A 20,103-nucleotide genomic window follows, 5' to 3' on the forward strand; every position below is an offset into this window, starting at 1 on the left:
ATTAAGCCCTGAAGAGGGTATGGGCAAAGGCTGATTGCACTCCAAGTGTAAGGGACTCCAGATAACGATGGCATATCATCACAAGATTGTAACACAGTCTTTCCTACTGATACTGACAATCTTTCGTCGAGAAAATGTACAGTTCATAAAAGCGTACTTCAGTTTTTAACGCCTAAAGTTTTTAATTTTGTTATTCGGTTCGAATGTACATGAATCTTTTCTGAACTATACACATGTGTTTTGCGAGGAAGGTCTTTTAAAGTAGGGTTTTACGGTTTTACGCTTCAACGTTGCTGTTCATTGTTGTAGTTAGACGTACGATAGCGTCACAGCGACTAGTTTCATACAAAAATCCTCAAATTTTTTTACCATATGTTTTAGTATTATTCATCTTCAAATGGATTCATTTATTCTGGATGACTTTTGCGAATCTCCATTTTGGGTATGTTACCTGTTGTATATTTACTTTACCAAAGCTCTGATTTAGGCATTTGATAGGTTAAATATTTGACGTTTGCGTTTAAACATTAAGATTGCACAGTGGCGTCGCTAGGCCATTTTTGGGGGGGCGGGGGGGCTATAGTCCCCCAAATTCCAAACTTAGCCCCTCCCCCCCCAAAATAAACCCTACCAAAAAATTGCTGTTAGCAACCTAAAATTCTGTAGCAATATATAAAAAATTATAATGATAGATTCGTTAAGTTTCATCTCTGCAGTGATGAATTTCAATATAAAACAGTACAATTTTGAAGAAAAAAAAAATTTTCTTTCGAAGGGAGTCCCAAAAGTGTGGACTCAAAGCTAACCAAAACTAAAAATAAACTTAAAACGAGTGAAAATCCTTCATAATCGGTTCCGTACTCTTTATCAATAAAAGGCTGTATATCTTTAAAATACAAATAATTTCAAGTTGACACAAATTTACGGATAGTTTTAAAGGTCTACACATTTTCCAATGACCCCATTATGCAATTTTTTTATTAAGTTCTTATAATAACTAGTTTGCCAAAATTTAGCCCCCCTCCCCCCCCCCCCAAATTTCAAACCCTAGCGACGCTACTGAGTATGCACATTATTCTAAACAGGAAGCCAATTTGACATGGTACACGGATAATCCTGATTTCACTCCTTGTTTTCAAAAGACCATATTGGTCTGGGTGCCATGCGCGATACTCTGGTTGTTCCTCCCTTTAGAAGTCGCTCTGATTGCCAAGTCGGAACGGCGGAGCTATCGTTGTTCTCATCTTTCCGTTATTAAAAGTGTAAGCCCTTTTACACCTAACGAGCACAGAGTCTCATTGCTCATGAAATACGCGTTGTACATTAAGTAGGTATTACATTTGCTTTGTGTTTTCAGCTCTTGGTTTTGTTACTGGCCGCAATTAGCGTCATAAAATTTGTCAAACAAATATACTACGGCGATTTTCAAGTCGTAGACAATTTGGCGGTCGTCCTTCAATTTGTAACTTATGTAAGGCCATTTTAAAAAAAACATGACGTTTTGATGAATTATATTGAACTCGTATGTGTTGCAGATCTTGGCGTTATTCCTCATAGTTTACGGCAGAGGGGGTGGCACGGTGTTGTCCGGAATCCTGACATTGTTTTGGTTCCTCTTAACACTAACGCAAACTATCACACTGAGATCCAACATCATGAAATACTATTTACAAGTAGGCGAAGGTTTATTTTACGTTTTATAATAAAACTATGGCAAAATATAAACTTGAAATATTTCAGAACGACAAAGACCACTATTTCGGGTTGGTAATTGAGACGGTTATTTACCCTTTAGTAGTCGCTACCCTCGTATTACACACACTGAGTGACACCTCTCCGCACCACGAGAAACTTAAAATGGTAATACACTAGGCTTTTCTATTATAAGTGGTTTATGTATTACATTTTTGGCACTGGTTACTAGAAGCCCTATATAGCCTTCTCGCTTGTCGTTCTCGACTTGACTCTCAGTAAGGTTGAAGTATCACACTTCTAATTGGAATATTGTGACTCAAAATATCCCATGTTATTTTCTATATGGTTTTGCGACACTATTCTTAAAGGAATACTCTGCTGGGCTCGAGCCCCTAGAGACTAACTTTACTTAGCCCTAAAAAGAGAGAGTAAATGTGCTGACACCTAGGTTCGAAAGCTTGCAAATTAGTAACGGGCGTTGACGATTCACTTTGCCAAGCAGCAATTGAAAAATTATTCCCCCCTGACCGGTATATCAGGGGATATTTCACTAGAAGTATATTTATTGTAGTATGGATAGCGAGAGTACGTAAACGATGCGGCTTAATTATGGGCTAGACCTTCTTGTTTCCCTCCTACAGCGCCCTTTCTCTCTCTAGCCGAAGCCCACGCTCTAGCAGGGATCTCCCGTGAAGCGAAATGCTATACGTGTTTCAGTTAGGGCTGTGCGAATACTTGAATTTTCGAATTATATTCGTTTAATTCGACTCGAGTATCGTTTGTAATTCTCCATCTATCGAGAACATTCTATCTTTGGAATAGGTATTAGTTACCGTTAATACCCATCCATTTTAAATCACTAATAAATTCCTATCACTTTTAAATGCATCAATAAAAATCACCAATGAAAGAAAATCTTCATTAGTGAATAGCTCCTCGACGCGCTGCTCTTAACAATGCTTAAATGATTACCCGGAACCACTATTTAAAATAGCCCTTATTCCCAATCTCTTCTAAAATCGTCAATGACCTTTTAGTGAGTAGCTCCTCGACGCGCTACGTTAACGTTTCTAAAATAATTACACGCAACCCCTAAGTAACCTTTAAACAAATTCCTTTTTAAAAAATGAGTGAAAATTACCATTAGTGAAAAGCTCCGCAACGCGTTGTCTTTAACAGTACACGTAACCTCTAAGTATACCTTAATGCCAATTTAGTTTAAAATGGACGAGTTTCTAGTGAGTTGCACCTCGATGATTAACCGTAATCTAGACATAACCCCTAATCCTCATCCAATTTAAATCACCAATGAATCCCTATCCCTTTTAATCAATGGAAATCACCTATGAACGAAAATTTTCATTAGTGCATAACCCCTCGACGCCTTTAACAGTGCTAAAATGATTACCCGTAACATCTAAGTGAACCTTAATATGACAAATTTGTGTGTTCACAAAAGACATACAGATACTAGTGTTTGTTCATTAATATTCTCACAGAGCATCCGCATTGTACTGTCAATAGATAAATCATAATCCTTTCTCCTTTAAAATCACCAATGAATGAAAAATATCACCTTAGCACAATTTATTCCTTTTCACTCTAAGTTAGTTAATTTATATTTGCAGAGTACATTCCCAACGCACTGCTATAGACAAATCATAATCCTCTCGCTTTGAAAATCACCAATCCCTCTTTTCATTTTCCCTTTAATAAGACGAACGATACTTCTTCTTCTACATCTACATCTTCTTCAAACCAAGTGAAACTTATACCTCCATCAAACGATGTGGCTAAAAATAAACAGCCTAAACCGAATCGTTCCAAAGCCAAAACTTTCCCAGAGGCCGGATGGCGAAAGAAATTCAAAGAAACCCGGTGTGAGAGGGGAAAAAGACGCGAGAATTACCAAAATCAGGACCCCAGCCCTTCTACTAGCCACGGTTTCTGTTACATTTCTCAGTCCCTGATGTTAGGTCTTTGTACCACGTGACTCAATTGGCCATGGTGACTGATGTACATATTTCAAATAAAACGTACACGCCTCCTGATGGTCTCGCCATCTAGCGTTAAAATCAGTATGGTAGTTTACGTGGAAGAGTATTCCTTTAACGTCTTTCTAACTGTGCAACTTCCTTGGATAGTAATAACGCACGCGAGGGCGGGTGCTCATGCATGGTTCAATGGGCTGGATTAAGCAATTTTACACCCCCTAAAGCTTTGTCCACATTGAACTCGCGTTCGCGTAGTCGCGCCTTCGTCTATTCGCATCTTTGCAACAGATCACGAAAAACATTTGCACTTCTGTTCTGATACACGCAAAAATTTTGCTTTACCAATTCTGAGAGCCAATTAAGTTTGAGCAATCATTGCCCCATCTGCCATTCTCCATCGACGTTGTCCAAAGAGAAAAACGAAACTAATCGCCCAACCCTTCCTCTCGTCTGTGATTGGTGCTTTTCTCGCGAAGGCGCGAAATTCTTGGCCTAGTCGCAAGAAATTTGTATTTTCGCGAGGTGAGGACGCAAAGTAGCGAAAACCCAATGTGGACAGTAGTGCTATCTTGCAAACAAGCAAAGCGAAGATGCGAACTTGCAAAATGTGTCAGTCTGGACAGGCCTTTAAGACGGAAAAAAGAACATCAAGTGTTGCTGAGGGGGAATAGTTTAACTCAATGCGCCCCAAACAAACCTTGCGCCCGGGGGGGGACAGTTCCCCTCGCCCCCGCTTTAATCCGGCCCTGTGAAAGGTAAAATGCGTCATGCGTAATGATAGCCTAGGTCTTTTCACAAAATCCGCTTAGATACGATGAAAAAATTACTACACAATAATTCAATAATTCCTATAAGATGTATGCCTGTTATGGAACATATACTCTTGTTTTTTTTTTTTAATGACATTTTTTATGATTATTTTCAAACATTAAGAAATCAAGGGAAGATGATGCATCGTTTTGTTCACGAATGGTACATTCATGGCTTACCAGGTAAATCTAGTCCCGTTCTTGTGTTCAAATATAATACCCGTACTTGAAGCAAAAGTATATGGATATAAAAACAAAAAGTACACTTCGTTAAAACTTTCTCGCGCCATGAAATATGAGAAGCCCTCATTTACCCCAGAATTGTGCCAACCCCCTCTGCGTATGATTACCTTCCCGACCGTGGCACAGGGTACAAGCCGTGAAAAGGCTCATAAAGTAGCGGATGCTGGCTCTAGTACCAATAATTAACGTTTGGATCGCCAGAGTTATGTACTACTTACTATAAACCTATGGCGTCAAGAAACTTTTCCCTGAATGGTTAGTTCGTGTAGGCGGTTGAGCGGAGGGTAGTTTGCTTCTCGGTTTAGGTTTACATGTCGTCTACACCCAAAGGCAGGGAAGTGTTAATGAAGTGTATTTTTGTTTTTATATCTATATACTTTTGCTTGAAGGTATCACAGCGCAGCTCATTGTGTTTTAATTCTAACTTTCTTCTAAATTTTAAACAAATTGTAGCGCCCTGTGGAAAGGTTTTAAGAAAAATCTGGAGCCATCGGACGTGTACGATTTGAATAACTCGGAGCGAGCGCTGACTGTATCACGAATTTTCGAAAAACACTGGAAAGCCCAAGCTGAGACCAAAAGTGATGGCGAAGACATGGAAATTACGGAAGAACGAAACAGAAGCAAATATCAAAGCAAATCCATCGCTTGGCCCTTGTTGAGGACAATCGGATCTTGTTTGACAGCTGGAGTGGTCCTACAAGTTCTGTCCGACGTAATGTCTATTGGTCCTGCCCTTTTGACAGGGTAAATAATTTCCCTTTTTCAACCATGTAAGAAACGTCATAAATCTTCGTTTTAACCAAGGCCGAAAAAACAAACTATATAAGTGAGGTTTATCAATTGACTGAAGTTCAGATATTTAAATTTTTCTTTCATTATTTTATTAATTTAATCCTTTATCACTATTTAATTCAATCAACTGATTTTACTGTTAATCAATTTGTTCCCTCTAAATTAATCGAAAAAGTACACGTATACGGTTTTTCAAGAACAATTCCATTTTCCGGAAACATTTTATCATGAAATTAATTATTTTGAAAGGATAACGTGTTAAGTGATTAATATTTAATATTTTAAATATTCTAATTATACCGGCATTGTAGAATTATTTATGGTAAATAAAGATTGTAAGATTAAATTCAAATTAAAAAAACGAGTCTGTACATGGCTTTCACTTGAAGCTTGATATTGGGTTTTGATTTCTGTCACTTGGTTCTTTTCTCACACTGAAAAATGAAACGTAGAAAAGGTCAAATCACAGGAGTTTTAACATTTTCCGTTTCTTTGGATCAGCTTTTTGAATATGTTCATTCCCCATAATATTCTATAAAACTGATTCTAACAAAGGTTGAGATTGCAAGTGGTTGACCACGCTGCAATGAACCAAGTAAACTTTGCAATCGAGTTAACAAGCTTACTTTCTCTTGTTTTCAGTTCCATTATTGATTACTGTACGAGCGAAGATCCTTTATGGAAAGGGTTTTTCTACGCTTGTCTTTACGGTTTGACCGGTCTTGCGCAATCTTTGTTGCAAGAAGGCAGCGCCATTTTCCACACCAAACTAGGTCTAAGACTCAAATCCGCTACCATGCACGTTCTGTACAAGAAAGTAAGATAGTGTTATCGTGATAGTGGGATGCTAGTTCACTAATGAGATTCGTCAAAGCAGACATTTCGCTTGACGAGCAGCGATCGACGTGACCTGGCAATGGGCGAAATACTGAACACTATGTACGTCGACACGAACAGATTCCAAATTTTGTCGCCGCAACTGGGTCTCTTGTGGTCTATCCCGGTTCAATTAGTACTCTGCTTCGTCTTCATGTATCAAGAACTGGGATATTCAGCCTTTGCTGGCATCGTACCTATTGTCGTTCTTCTTCCACTGAACTATCTCAGCACCAAGAAATACAAAGAATTGCAGGTAAATGTTTTACAATATCACGACCGGTAGAGTTTCTGTGAATGGTTTCTTTTATTATCTCGTTCATTAGATTGAGCTGATGAAGCTGAAAGACAACAGAATGAAAATGATGAGCGAAATATTGAACGGAATCCGCGTCTTGAAGTTGTACGCCTGGGAGAGATCGTTCCAGAGAATCGTTCTTGAAATTAGGAAGAAAGAAATTGCGCTCATGAAGAAACAAGGCCTATTCGAAGGAATAAACAATTTTATATCTGCTCTTATACCGGTTTTGGTACGTATGTAAAATATTTACAAGAATTGGGTGTTATTATTATGGATGAAAGGGCATAAAGGTGTAAAGATGTAAGGTCCGTAATAGTTCCTTCTCCAAGCGTTCTCACTCGAATCAATAAGGCAAATATCCCTGAAATCTCTATACTTTCGCCAGGCTCAAGAAATTCGACAATGCCATATTTCAGTGGTGAAATAAGAAAATGGGTTTAAGTTGGTTCTACTGTTGGCGGTCCTCATCTCTTTTTCTTAGACTAATCATCTTCAGGGCTTACACACTCTTTTACCTCCATATTGATTTCAAGTTGCTATACATATTTTGTTTCTAAATTTCAGATTACAACACCGTGCTTCGCCATGTACGTATTAATTGACGACGATAACGTTCTCACCTCGAGGAAAGCTTTCGTCTCCTTTCAGTTGGTGCGATTATTAGCCACGTCAATGCTTTCCTTTCCGGAATTAATAAATACCCTAGTTTTGGTAAGAACGGTGTCAGGGATGGACAAAAGATAAATCTCAGAAATTGCTTCTTCTACTAGCCTAAATATATAAACAGTTTTACGATAATGAAAGATTTGAAAGTTTCTGGATTTTTTGGGGTTTTTTTAATTAACTATTTGGCGTGTTTTGATACATAATTTTGAATATTATGAAAAGTATGTACGATATCGAAACTTTCTGGTTCCTCACTTTTGTTTTTGGTTGCCATCTAATTATCGTAGCAGTCAATGCAATTCAAGCTCTCACCCAATGACAGTTTTACCTACGTCATTTGAAAGAACTTAGTTTTTGTTACTAATGTTCATGTTCATTGTATCAGTTAGAGTCAGTGAATGATGGTGTGTTCTACGTGAAATTAATTATTTTATGTTTAAAATTGTTAAGGGAATTTAATGTCTTTTTCAAAAACTTTTTAACTGGGAGGATAGAGGTGTCACGTGTGATGGAGACTTCGGCTGCCCATTGAAACGCACTTACAGATTATCGGCCGTGGTTTCCCCCAGCTACTATACCACGTTCCCCCTCTGTTTTCACTATCGTTCTGGGAAATTCCTCGCTGAGCAACTAAATCCGAGCACATCGGTCATCGTCTGCTCATTTGTTTTTATTTTTGGTAAAAGCTTAAGGCATCGCGCTGCATTGTTTTAGAGCTTTAACGTAACGTTTATTATAAATAATAGTAGGCCTAAATTTTAATAACAAAATAGATCGTAGTAAAAACAGTGTTACGAGGGTTGTCGGAATGATTGTTTTACGTAAAACTGTAATAAAGGGTACGGTTTTTCCCTCCCCTAGTGACGATGACGTCCAGGAGAGGTGTTACACTGGGCGTGTCTGTCTGTTTGTGTCTGTCTGTGTGTGTCTGTCTGTCTCCACGTTCGTAGTTGGCAAATGAGAGCAAATATATATGCTATCCGGAATGCGATCGCAGTTCCATTATCGTCGTTAGGATAAGATGTACGCGGCGATCGGCTAGGGTTACGAGAAACTTCTAGCCTCCCAATGGCAGGGCTTCCAGCAAAGGTTCACGTAGTTGTGGGTTTACTTATCATTTATCGTGAATCAATCGCCTTATAAACCCTAAATTTCAAAAAGTTATTAAAGAGGCATACGCTTGAATTGTTGCAGGAAACACGTTTCTTAAAACGACTTTACTTATATTAAGGTAAATTACTGACGATGAAAGTAATTAATATTAATTACATTTATTCAATTATTTAAGAAAAACGTCTCGAATCGATCGGAGAGGTTTTTTTGGTTTCCCAACTTGTTTACTCTTTCCCTAAACCAAAAACTCAACTGGAAAAGTGATTAAGATTGATGTTTGAGAGTCGAGTTTACGCCCGACCAAATTTAGAAATATAATTACGTGTTCAGTGAACTCCATCCTTGAATGGTTGAATATATTTTCTTGCGCAGCTTAAGAAGCTATTGTAGCAAGCAGGTAACTAGGTGCGCGTGAACTAATCTCCCATCCGAGAGGTCCAAACCTGAGCTCTAAGCACGGGCAAGGGGCCTGGGTAGTAGAAGTCTCCCTCGCACCTCTATCCTCAAAATCTTTACTTTGATTCGAAGGAACTTAATTGAAACTCGGGTACGACATGACACCCTTTCACCTTCTTGATCTCGACTTTTGGTTTTTAAATATTGTTTATACTTCGACTGTCCATCGTCGTACTGTCAAAGGAAGTTTTGAAATTATAGTTGGCGTCATTTAAAAACGGCAACTAATTTCCAATTTTAAAAACTTTTGTTTAAAACATTTTCAAATCAAATAATCGTACATGATTGTAACTTTTACCTTCCCTTTAGTTAAAACATCTCAAAATGATGCAAATTAACTATGTAATTTCTTTCAGACACATGTCTCGGTAAGAAGAATTGCAAACTTGCTGAGTCGTGGGGAAACCAAGCATTACGTTGAGCCGACGACTAGCGACGTCCAATATGGTAAGTCAATCTTTTTTAAAAAATTTATTTGTAAAATAAGCCAATCAGCCTGAAGTCGCTTTTAGCTTGTTTGCAGAAATTTTTTCACTTCTAATTTGTCAATTTTGACCTATGTTAACCCAAATTTATTTCTATGAATATTTCAGCAATTGAGATTCAGAAGGGAACGTTCCATTGGAAACAGGAAGAGCCGGCAGCGGCGTCCCTTCAGGACATCAATTTGAAAGTGTCCCGCGGATCGTTGGTGGCCGTGGTGGGTCCAGTGGGTTGTGGCAAGTCTTCCCTCTTGTCCGCTCTGGTTTCCGAGATGCAGAAGGTGGAGGGGGAGGTAAGAGTGGCCGGGAGAGTGGGATACGTCACTCAACAACCCTGGATCCAGAACGCCTCACTTAGAGAGAACATACTCTTCGTCGACGATATGGAACAGGAAAGATACGACAACGTGATACGCGCATGCGCCCTTCAACCGGACCTTGACCAATTACCCGCTGACGATGAAACGGAGATCGGAGAAAGAGTACGTATTATCATAGACATATAATCTTGTTCTTTAAGTGTCCATCATTAGGTTTTTGGTGGAACTTTTCTTGACATTCTCCTTTAGTATATTTTACGTGACTCGCGCGGTACTTTTTCACCCCTTACGCTACTGGCCAATGTTCTTATGCTTTGAAAAATAAAACGGGGCAAAAGACGAAGCACTTTTTTACAATGATTTTTAAGGAAGGATTCTTGTATTGAAAAATTTTTATTATAAGATGATAGTTTCGTTAGTAACGTGTTCGTTTAATAATTTTACTTAATAGGGTATCAACTTGAGTGGTGGTCAGAAGCAAAGGGTCAACGTGGCCAGAGCCATTTATCGCGATGACGATGTTTATCTCTTTGATGATCCTTTGGGGGCGGTTGACTCACATGTGGCCAAACATCTCTTCAAGGAAGTCATCGGACCAAAGGGATTTCTTCGAAATAAAGTATATAACGTTACTCTTACATTTTCTATGAAAGCGCTAAGCGTCCATTAACTAGTGTTGGATATGTCTTTTTGCTTAAATCCCGATAGTAGTTCACAATGGTGGCCCGGAAAGTAAGTAGTGTATTTTCTGTGAAATAAATTTTAGCTGACATCTCGTATATACGTATTTATCTAAGCCGCATTGATTTTTATTTAAGTCCGTTCTATAATAGCGGCTCTAGCAAAGAGGAGAGAGATAGAAACGCGCTTTATAAAATCCGTCGAAAAATGGGAAAATAGGGGAGTAGTAAAAACAATTTTTGGTTTTAGGACGCACATCCTTTGCGCATAGGGGGATTGACCACCTCGCCTTATCTCTGTCATCCCCTACGTCAACTGTGCGCGAGAAAGCAGCGCTCAGCAGGCGCCGCGGTGTACCGTAGATTTACCCCCGTTTTCACCACGCATGGATCACGGCTGCCTATACTGATTCTCTCTCCCTCTTTCTCTCCTCTTTGGCTCTAGAATCAAAATATGTCAGTATTTCGATTTTTATATCTACTTCTGTTTGGTAGTTCCTTGCTCGCTCTACAAATAGCAACTCTATCTCTTACAGACGAGAGTTTTGGTGACGCACAACTTGAGCTTCATCCGAGAAGTGGACGAGATCTTCTTCATGAACAACGGACGAATCATCGAGAGGGGAACCTATGACGAAATCATGAGTCGTCAGGGAATGGCCAGAGATTATTTCGCGCAACACATGAGCGACGAGAATAAAGAAGAACCGTCGTGAGTAAATTTGAAGCTACGCTTCCTACCGCCAGTCAGTCGCTCGAGACGCAAGGAGAAATAAATTGTACAGTGGAAGGCTCTTAAATACAGCCTCCATGGTGTTGAGGAATGCAAAGTTAGATTTCAAGCTAAGAAAATAATTGCCACATCTACATAGATGTTCATCTTATGAGTTTTCGTTTCGTTTTCCGTTTTTACTCCCTCCCCCACTCAATTTGACCATAGTTATGAGTAGTAAATCATTAGTAAACAGTGTCTTGATTCTTAGAAGCCCATGCTTTAGATGACATTTAACCAATACATGGTTCCATACTTGTCGGTAAGCCACGTGTGCCTTGGTTAGTGGCAAACAGTAACTGTTCTTGGTCGCGCTTCGTAGCATTGACAGAACAACTCTCCGAACAGAGGGGGTTGGTTAAAATCCTCAAAAGTCCCTATCTCCAAATGGAAATTTTATGGTCCAACCTTTGGCTAGTCCCAGCCTATCGCGCGAGCTGATCGAGACGCGGGGAGAGACAAAATGTACAGTGGAAAGCTAGCGCTTACCGCTCCTCTTAATATATTGCCTCAACTTTAATGAATCAATTCAAAAAGTTTAAAATAATAGTTATCTTCACAAACAGTATACGCCACATGGTCGGTGTCCGCAAAGAAATTCGCTCGGTTATTTTGTACAGTACATGGTTAACTTCTGTGACTTGAAGCTTTTTTCTTATTTCCACTACGTATATGGTCGTAACCATAAAATTTCAATATTGGAGATGCTATTCGACCTTTTCGGAAGGTTTTTCTGTCTATATATGCTACGAAGCGCGACCACCGACAGGGGATGTTATCCAGTAACAAAAGGCACACTCCGACAGCTTACAGAAGCGCCCACGCTCTCGTAAATACTGTATTGAAGAGCAGTTTTTTCTAGAAGACCTGTGATAGGTTCGCGGGGGATAAAAATTGTCTCCTTTACTGATCCTCTTAAGCTTAGTTCCCACTTGACCGAAAACACGACGGAAACACTGTAAACCATCTTCCGAAGAACGCGACCGAAACAGTTTTCGGTCGAACGCAATTGGTGTTCTATTTTTGACGCAGAGGCAGACGTAAAATTATTTTCATAACCAATCAAAATTCGTTTCGGGATGAAGCTTCTGTTGACGTCATAATAGGGGAGTTTTTTATCGCCGCTTTGAGATATTTTTTCAACTCGCCAGTTGCATGCTCTGAACGTTTATGTCTGAATTCTCTAATTGGATTTGATCGCGAATCGCTATTGCCGTGTTTGTATGCAATAAACCTTTGATTCGAATCTCTGACCTACATTTGGTAAAAGTAAGCTCCCTAATTAAGATACCATCAAGGGGAAATCAAAGGCCAATGCTTATGCTATGTTCACACTTGCACAGGAGTCGCTTGACAACTCGTTTGCACAACTAGTTTTGAAACAGACTTTATTAATAGTTCCATAAGTGAATCATATTACAGCTCCCTATAAGTACTGGACGTAGGTTATGCTTTTGTAAACAGCGTTTTCTTCCAAGACATCCAAGGCCGCCATCTATAGCTCAGTTTTACAAGTATAGTTTTCCCATTAACCCGGATCTTGAGTTAGGTTAACCTACGGAAGTTCCGGTTGATGATAACGGCTGTCAGACCGCCGTCAGTGTCGTGATTAGTGTGAAGCTTATTATCGCGTTATAATTTTGATTTAGAATGGCTTATGTAACTAAGTGCAATTGTTGCATGCCCACATTAATGAGACATCTGAACACTATGTGATATTAAAAGCACTTAACCGTAATCAACTAAAAAAACGTTTTGTAAAACTGAAAAATTTTGACCAGCATCTTTCGCAAACGGAAAACGTTAAAGCATTGAAAAAATTTGTCACACTTAAAAAATGAAATCAAATTTCTATGTCGAAGCACATAACCTTTAATTAGTAATAAATCGGTCCAACTATCCCCGCTAAAAACCTTTAAATCGATCGGTGGAAGCTTAGCTCAGTGCTGTACTTGGGATACATTAAAAAATATTCTAGCATGATGAAGGCTATTTTGATAATTTGAATTCATATTAATTTCCTTTCAACACAAGCGTTTCAGTGGCGCCGCTCGGGGGTAGGCTACAGCCTACCCGTAAATTTCAGAGGGGCCCCGAAATTAGGTTTCCATAATACTATTATTACAATATTTTGATCTAGGCCTACAAGACAATTTTCATAAGGCTGAATCTTTTGGCATTGGATAATTTACAATATTCTACAAAATGGGTTAACACACTTGTGTTAAAAGTTTTTGACTAGCCAGAAAAGTTATCTCGCTTTTTGATTTTTAGCAACATCGTATGATGTACATCTACGATTTGTTATTCTCGTAGTAGTAGTAGTGTAAAATTTTTGGTTCGTCATTGAAGGGACAGTGAATGGGAGAGGATTGTGGTGAGGTGATATTTTTCATTCTTTTTTTTACATGGATGGGGATTGTAAGAGTAAGTTTAAGCATTGCACTTAATTGTACAAGTGAGGTTAGTGATTATGAATTGTGTTTTACGTTTTCTCGATATGTCTAAAGCTAAAGAAACGATTATTGGATTGCCTTAATATAATGGAAGGTGTTAAACTCTCCCTTTAAAATTTCTGTCACCCGTCGACAATAAGGAGTCAATCCCGCTCCTCTATTTAAATATTCAAGGAAATCGAGGTTAACTTTAAATGCAAAAGCAAGTTTATACTGATAGTATATTTTTTGAATGGTCTTAAGGCGATGTTTATCACGATCCCAGAATTTACGTGTATTTCACCAGAAAGCGAGAGTAATTTTAAAAGCAAAAGGAAGTATATAGTATCTTTATATATTTAATATGGTATATTACAATTTGAACATAAGCAAATTTATGAACGTAAGGATTACGGTCCAGGTAATTATTTTTTAGATCAGGGAAACGAGGGACTAATCACTCAGATTTTCTGTACTTCAATTTAGGTTTAGGTATGCGTTACTGGTAATTGTTTTAGCACTTTAAAAGCTGCGCATTGTGGGGCTACACACTCAAGTTTTCTGTTTGTGTCGCGCTATTACAATTATAAAAGAAGGTACATTATTGATGTACAGATTACGGGCAATCATTTAAGCACAGTTAGGGATATCGCATCGAGGGACCAATCAGTCTGATTTTCTTTTCTTAAATTAAGGGTTTAATTATGCGTTACGATTAATCATTTTTGCACTGTTAAAGGGTGCGCATGGAGGGGGTAATCACTCAAGTTTCCTATTTGTGTTGCACTATTACAATTATAACAGAAGTAAATGAATCGAAGTTATGATTACTAGTTATGATTATATCACACTTAAAGGTAACGCATCGAGGGGCTATTCACTCAAATTTTCTATTCGCTACGATGTGGCTAAAATTATGAGCCCAGCCCTAAGGTCATCTTGTTTGTTTCGCGCTCTTTACCTAATCTTCTTCTCTCCCTTTCAAGGAGTATGGAGATAGGGAAGTTTGGGCAGTATAGGAATCTCTCTTCACGAAATGTAGCAGGTCACATGACTTATATTCGGCGTTAGTTTGAACTGCGCAGGAAACCGGTAGTGCCGCCTATCCTCAGCACGATGCGCGAGAAAAGTGCGGCGCATGCGCACATGCACATCCACGCCGAAAACGGGATTTTTGGGCGACTAGAGTTATAGCGTTACACGAAACTTCCCTATCTCCATATTCCTTGCTTATGGTCCCATAAAACTTCGAGGTCAGACTCGTTTTGGTAAACCGATTTCCCTTTTCGTCACCAAATCGACAGTGCACAGCGACCTCATAGGGGGCTTAACTGAAAATCCCCCTCTCTCCGATTCCGCGTTTTTATTATTTTCGCAAACTATAGTTTATATAATAATATGTCTTTTGTCTGATAATACTGAACTTTAATATATTAAACTTCTCTATATGAATAATATGATAAAAATAGTTGTGAATTTAATATTATCGACGCTGTGCAACAAAATTTTTCTCTTGAAATTTTATAAGGGGGCCCCAAATCTTCCTTAGCCTACCTGTAAAAAAATCCTGGCGGCGCCACTGAAGCGTTTAAGAATACCTATAGACCGCCAATTATTTTTATAATCGGAAAAATAAAGTGGACTTCTACTATTATATTCACAACCCAACACTTTGTATGGAACAACTTGTTTCCTTCCGCGCTCTTTTCTCCAAAACCTTCCCTCATTGGCTACCAGCCTACCACTTACTTTTTTTTTTTTATTAGAAGAGAGAAAGGCCAAAAGGGAAACACTTACTTCCGTTTCCTTCGCCCGCTTATTAAAATTTACTTTCGCGCCAAAATCATTCCTCTGGTTTAGTTCACAAATTCGCCGCTGCGTTTCGCATATACCCTTTTCTCTTCAGTGCTAGGAGACAATGCTGATGCACGGCGATGTTATATCGTCCAGCTGCCAGTACTTCTAGGGAGCTGTAATATGACCCACTTCTGATAGTTCGAAGCGATTTCAGCAGCCTTGGTTCACGCATTGGTGTTGTTTGCTAAGGCGCGGTGAAAATAACCTTACCGATTGACTGCACGTTATATTTTTCTTTAATTATTTCTATTTATTTAATCCTTAATCACTATTTAATTCAATCAACTGATTTTACTGTTAATTGATCTATTACATCTAAATTAATTAAAAAAAATTACATATCTACGCTTTTTCAAGAACTATTCCATTTTCCGAAAACATTATCCATGAAATTATTTTGAAGGGATTTAGTGTCGATGCTCAATAACTTGTAGTGCAAGTACCAGTACAAGTACAAATACAAGCAGCGGTGCAAGTACAAATACAAGCAGCGGTACAAGTACAAATACAAGCAGAGGTACAAGTACAAATACAAGCAGCGGTACAAGTACAAATACAAGCAGCGGTACAAGTACAAATACAAGCAGCGGTACAAGTACAAATACAAGCACCGGTACAAGTGCAAATACAAGCACCGGTACAATTACAAATACAAGCACCGGTACAAGTACAAATACAAGCACCGGTACAAGTACAAATACAAGCACCGGTACAAGTACAATTACAAGTACAAATATAAGTACCAGTTTGGAATACCCCTGAAAACTAGAAACTAGCCTACAAAGCCGCTTCAAGTTGGTTCGTGAAGCAACTTCAAGAAACCAAGTTTGTAAATAGCTTCTCAAGTATCAGTTTTGTTCACACTTAACTTTGGAAGCTTTTTGAATCGCTTCGAATCGCTTTCTCATGTAAGTGTGAACAAGGCTTTAGGTTCTTCTGGCTCTGAGTCCCAATTCCAACTCGTGCCACGTGACTACCGGTCGACCGCCCTTTTTGGTCTAAATTCAGTCGTATGTGTGAACCGAACTAAAATGTTGCCATCGAAGGGCTGCGTAAAACTCACTTTTTTGACGCAGTGCTCAAGTTTTCGGTCGTCATTTTCGATCAAGTGGGAACCTAGCTTTAAAGGGAGACTCTCAGCTAGGGTTCGAAAATTACGGTAATTTTGGAAAATGGTAAATTACGGCGTAATTTACCGCGTAAATTACCGTTCACGGTAATTTACGAAATTCAAAAATTAAATTATGTTGATCGTTTATAAGCTAAATAATGAAAAATATCACTTGAACACAGCTATTATTTTTATAGCATACTATCGTACATTATTCATACACCGAGTTTTGATGTTTGCAGCTCCAAATACTTTTGAACAGCAACATCCACTTGCTTCTTCTTACCAATTTTGCGAATTATTGCTATTTCACGATTTTAGAACAAAATTCTAGAGAAGGGCCGAAACCAGTTTAAACTGATACCGATATATCGGTTTAGTCAAATTTCGGTACCGATATTGGTTATTGGCCCATCTCAACAACTACAGCTTTCCAGCTGACGTAAACGAACTCGACAACAAGAATAGACGAGAAAATCAAATTTCATTTTCTTAATCAAATTTTTCCCACGCTTGCCGTTCGACCTTTTATGACTTACTCATGTCTCATGGGAAGAAATGTGTGCTTGCACGGGTAGAGCGAAATATGGAGCTTTTAGACCGTTTTCCAAGTGAAAGAAATGAAAATTCGGTGGTAAATTACCATCGTGGTAATTTACCAGTGTAAATTACCACGGTAATTACCAGGGTAATTACCGTTTTCGTAATTTACCCGAGAAAATCGTAAATTACAGTTACCGTGGTAAATTACCGTGTAAATTACCATGGTAATTTACCGATTTAGAACCCTACTCTCAGCTGAAAATCTTAGTGCCGTGTTTTATTTTTTCCTGGTTCTTTACAATTAAATATGAAGTTTCAAATTTTTTCTGATTTTTCAAACAATTTTTTCAATGAAAATTCAATTTTTTAAAATTTGTTAGGCTTAGCAATGGGTCTCGATTTTAGCGCACTTACCTACCGGCCAATAAAAACATATTTAGGGATAGAGCCAAATCAGCCAATCCCGTGAAGGTTAGAAAATATTAAGTCGTATGTTGTCTGCTTCAAACAGTAAGAGCTGAGTTCCCAAGGGCGGGAAATAAGTATTTTTTGTAGAGAGGGCTCGTTACCAGTGACTCCGCGGGGCCCGTCGTCTGCTGAAGTTTGAGGAGGATAGTAATTGTGTTGCAGCTTGACTCTGCTGAGGTGTAAAAGATGGGTTTTTAATTTTTTCTATCTCGAAAATCACAAAAAATAATAGAAACAATAATCTAAGAATACAGATCTTCCCATTCCAAAGGCTAATAACTAGACACTCAAGATATAAAAAAAATCCACCCGCCACATTTTAACATAATAAAATTACGAGAGTAATTTGAGTTTAAGTGAAACGTAATAGCGTAAACTTGCTAATTACTAAAGTTCGTTAGACGATCGAACCGGCGTCTTTCTTTCGAGTACTAAAAAGTAGAATAGATATTTCTGAACCTAATCAGACGACGCAAATGAGACTCGCGCGAGAAAACCTTTGGGGATTGCCTCTTATAAATCGCGGGCGCTCATTGGCCGGTAGGTCGCTTTACCAAAATTCAAATGCATGTTTTGGATACAAAACTGCAATTACTATTTAATACTATAAATAGCGCTTCAAAAAATCAGAAAAAAATTCAAGGCGGCATATTTTAACATAAGGAATCAGAATAAAAATACTTAATTTTTGCCAATAGTATCCCTTTAAGAAACAAACTCCATGTTGAACACCGTTTGCTAACTTATGAATTATGCCATTGCAATTTTTGTGGTAGGTTAAATATCAAAGTTGAGAGACCTCATCTTGCATCACAAGGAAAAGTCTCGGATAAAGATAAGGCAAAACTCATGACCAAAGAGACGCTCAAGGAAGGAAATGTATGCACTTTTTAATATGAGAGGCTAGTTTAAACTTTTCTTGAGAACTAAACCTCTCTACGTACATTTTTCCTCGTCATAATGTATTGCGCATTTCCAGATATCCGTATCACAATACAAGCAATATTTCAAAGCCTACGGTATAACATGGTGTGCGATATACCAAGTATTACTCACCAGTGTTGTAGTCCTTAATTTTACGTCAATGTATTGGCTTTCTTTGTGGTGCGCGGACTCCAAGGAAGATTTTAAAGCAAACCCAGACTTAAAGGCAACCCGTATTGCGGTCTTAGTCGTTCTTGGACTAAGCCAAGCCATTGTGGCATTTCTGGACGTGATCATGAACATCTTTCGCTGTCTACGAGCTGCAAATTGTCTGCATGGGAAAATGCTCGAAAGCGTATCTCGTTCTCCCATGTCCTTCTTCGACACGACTCCCGTTGGAAGGATACTCAATCGTTTCTCCCAAGATATCGACGCCCTCGACCAGCAACTACCTCCATTGCTGTCGTCCACCAATTGGGGATTAATATTTTTAGTGGTATACCCGTTAGGAATTGCAGTATATTTACCGCTATTCATAATTCCCTGCATTATTGTGGTCGTCGGATACCTTTTACTTCAGGTAGGAACTATATTTCAGTCTCCTGTCATACGTTTTTATACAGTAACACTGTCAATTGTTAATTTTTAAACAAAGAATTCGAATCGAGTGAGAGATAGCCACTTTTGATCCTTAATCATTCGGGAGTTTTGAAAAATAGAGCAATAAACATTGCCAAGATTTCCAAAAGTTAACAGACATTTTACAAAGTGACGGGAAAGAGACCTTGTGATATCTTTCCCACCCAGCACTTTCTACCCGAAGTTAAAATAATATACAAATCTTTGAAATATTGAACCACTTTAAGTGTTTTGGCACTAATATAATTTATGGCAAAAAATGTAGAAAGTATGCACGCGGCGTGCTGGCGTGAACTCCTTTGGATTTTTTTCTAAAAATGAAGATTTTCAAACATACCTTTCGCAGCGTTTCTTGATGTCGAGCAATCGTCAATTCAAGCGGATCACAAGCTTGAGAAATTCCTTCTTATTTTCGCACGTGGGAGGATCAGTGGCTGGCAGCACTGTCATCAGGGCGAGTGACGCCGAAGAAAACTTCGAAGGACACTTCCTCAAACTGATCGACGAATGCACTGCCGCTAATTACATGATGAACATGGCGCAAAGCCTTTGCCATTGGTTCTCCTCTTTCGGGCTACTACGTCACCAATTTCCCTCTTCTTTGGTATCAACAACACCCGAGACTATACGAGAGAGAACAAAATTTTCCCGTCCCCCGTCTGACCATCGCATTTCTCATAGTGGCTCTGTTATTCACATTTCCGTTCCCTTTCGGCGTTTCGCTGATGTTCCTGCAGTCTGCAGATCTAATACCCAAATTTTGCGCCCTTATTTTTCCGACTTTTGCGCCCCCTTGAAACATTTCATGTCGGGCCAGGGCCCACCCTGCCCGACCCGTGCGCACGCCTGTGCGCAAAGGTAATTTTGTAATTGCGTAATTTTTCAGTTGCATATTTTTTGTTTTGGATCGGCAGTGTTTTCAAC

The 20,103-nt window shown here is 38.8% G+C and overlaps 1 protein-coding gene across 3 annotated transcripts in view; it reads left to right on the plus strand.

The window, feature by feature from the left end:
• The window catches only part of LOC149718596 (ATP-binding cassette sub-family C member 3-like), a 26,472-nt gene continuing 6,369 nt past the window's right edge, over positions 1-20,103 (plus strand). Inside the window, exons 1-19 of one of the 3 annotated variants that reach the window (XM_089850467.1) lie at positions 1-315; positions 382-442; positions 1,086-1,262; positions 1,358-1,471; positions 1,536-1,673; positions 1,741-1,860; positions 4,623-4,681; positions 5,195-5,488; positions 6,179-6,353; positions 6,414-6,668; positions 6,739-6,942; positions 7,278-7,424; positions 9,305-9,395; positions 9,542-9,912; positions 10,202-10,369; positions 10,967-11,142; positions 18,393-18,495; positions 18,596-19,120; positions 19,526-20,037. In XM_089850467.1, coding sequence (XP_089706593.1) covers positions 398-442; positions 1,086-1,262; positions 1,358-1,471; positions 1,536-1,673; positions 1,741-1,860; positions 4,623-4,681; positions 5,195-5,488; positions 6,179-6,353; positions 6,414-6,668; positions 6,739-6,942; positions 7,278-7,424; positions 9,305-9,395; positions 9,542-9,912; positions 10,202-10,369; positions 10,967-11,142; positions 18,393-18,495; positions 18,596-19,120; positions 19,526-20,037 — 3,674 coding nt within the window. In that variant the 5' untranslated portion in view covers positions 1-315; positions 382-397. Of the gene's footprint in view, positions 443-1,085; positions 1,263-1,357; positions 1,472-1,535; positions 1,674-1,740; positions 1,861-4,622; positions 4,682-5,194; positions 5,489-6,178; positions 6,354-6,413; positions 6,669-6,738; positions 6,943-7,277; positions 7,425-9,304; positions 9,396-9,541; positions 9,913-10,201; positions 10,370-10,966; positions 11,143-18,392; positions 18,496-18,595; positions 19,121-19,525; positions 20,038-20,103 lie in introns of all 3 variants that reach the window. The other 2 variants (XM_089850484.1, XM_089850515.1) reach the window with 2 other exon arrangements.

This window comes from Phalangium opilio, unplaced genomic scaffold, assembly GCF_054372755.1.
Source record: "Phalangium opilio isolate 3A_F unplaced genomic scaffold, DU_Popi_V2 ptg000002l_1, whole genome shotgun sequence".
Lineage (NCBI taxonomy): Eukaryota > Metazoa > Arthropoda > Arachnida > Opiliones > Phalangiidae > Phalangium > Phalangium opilio.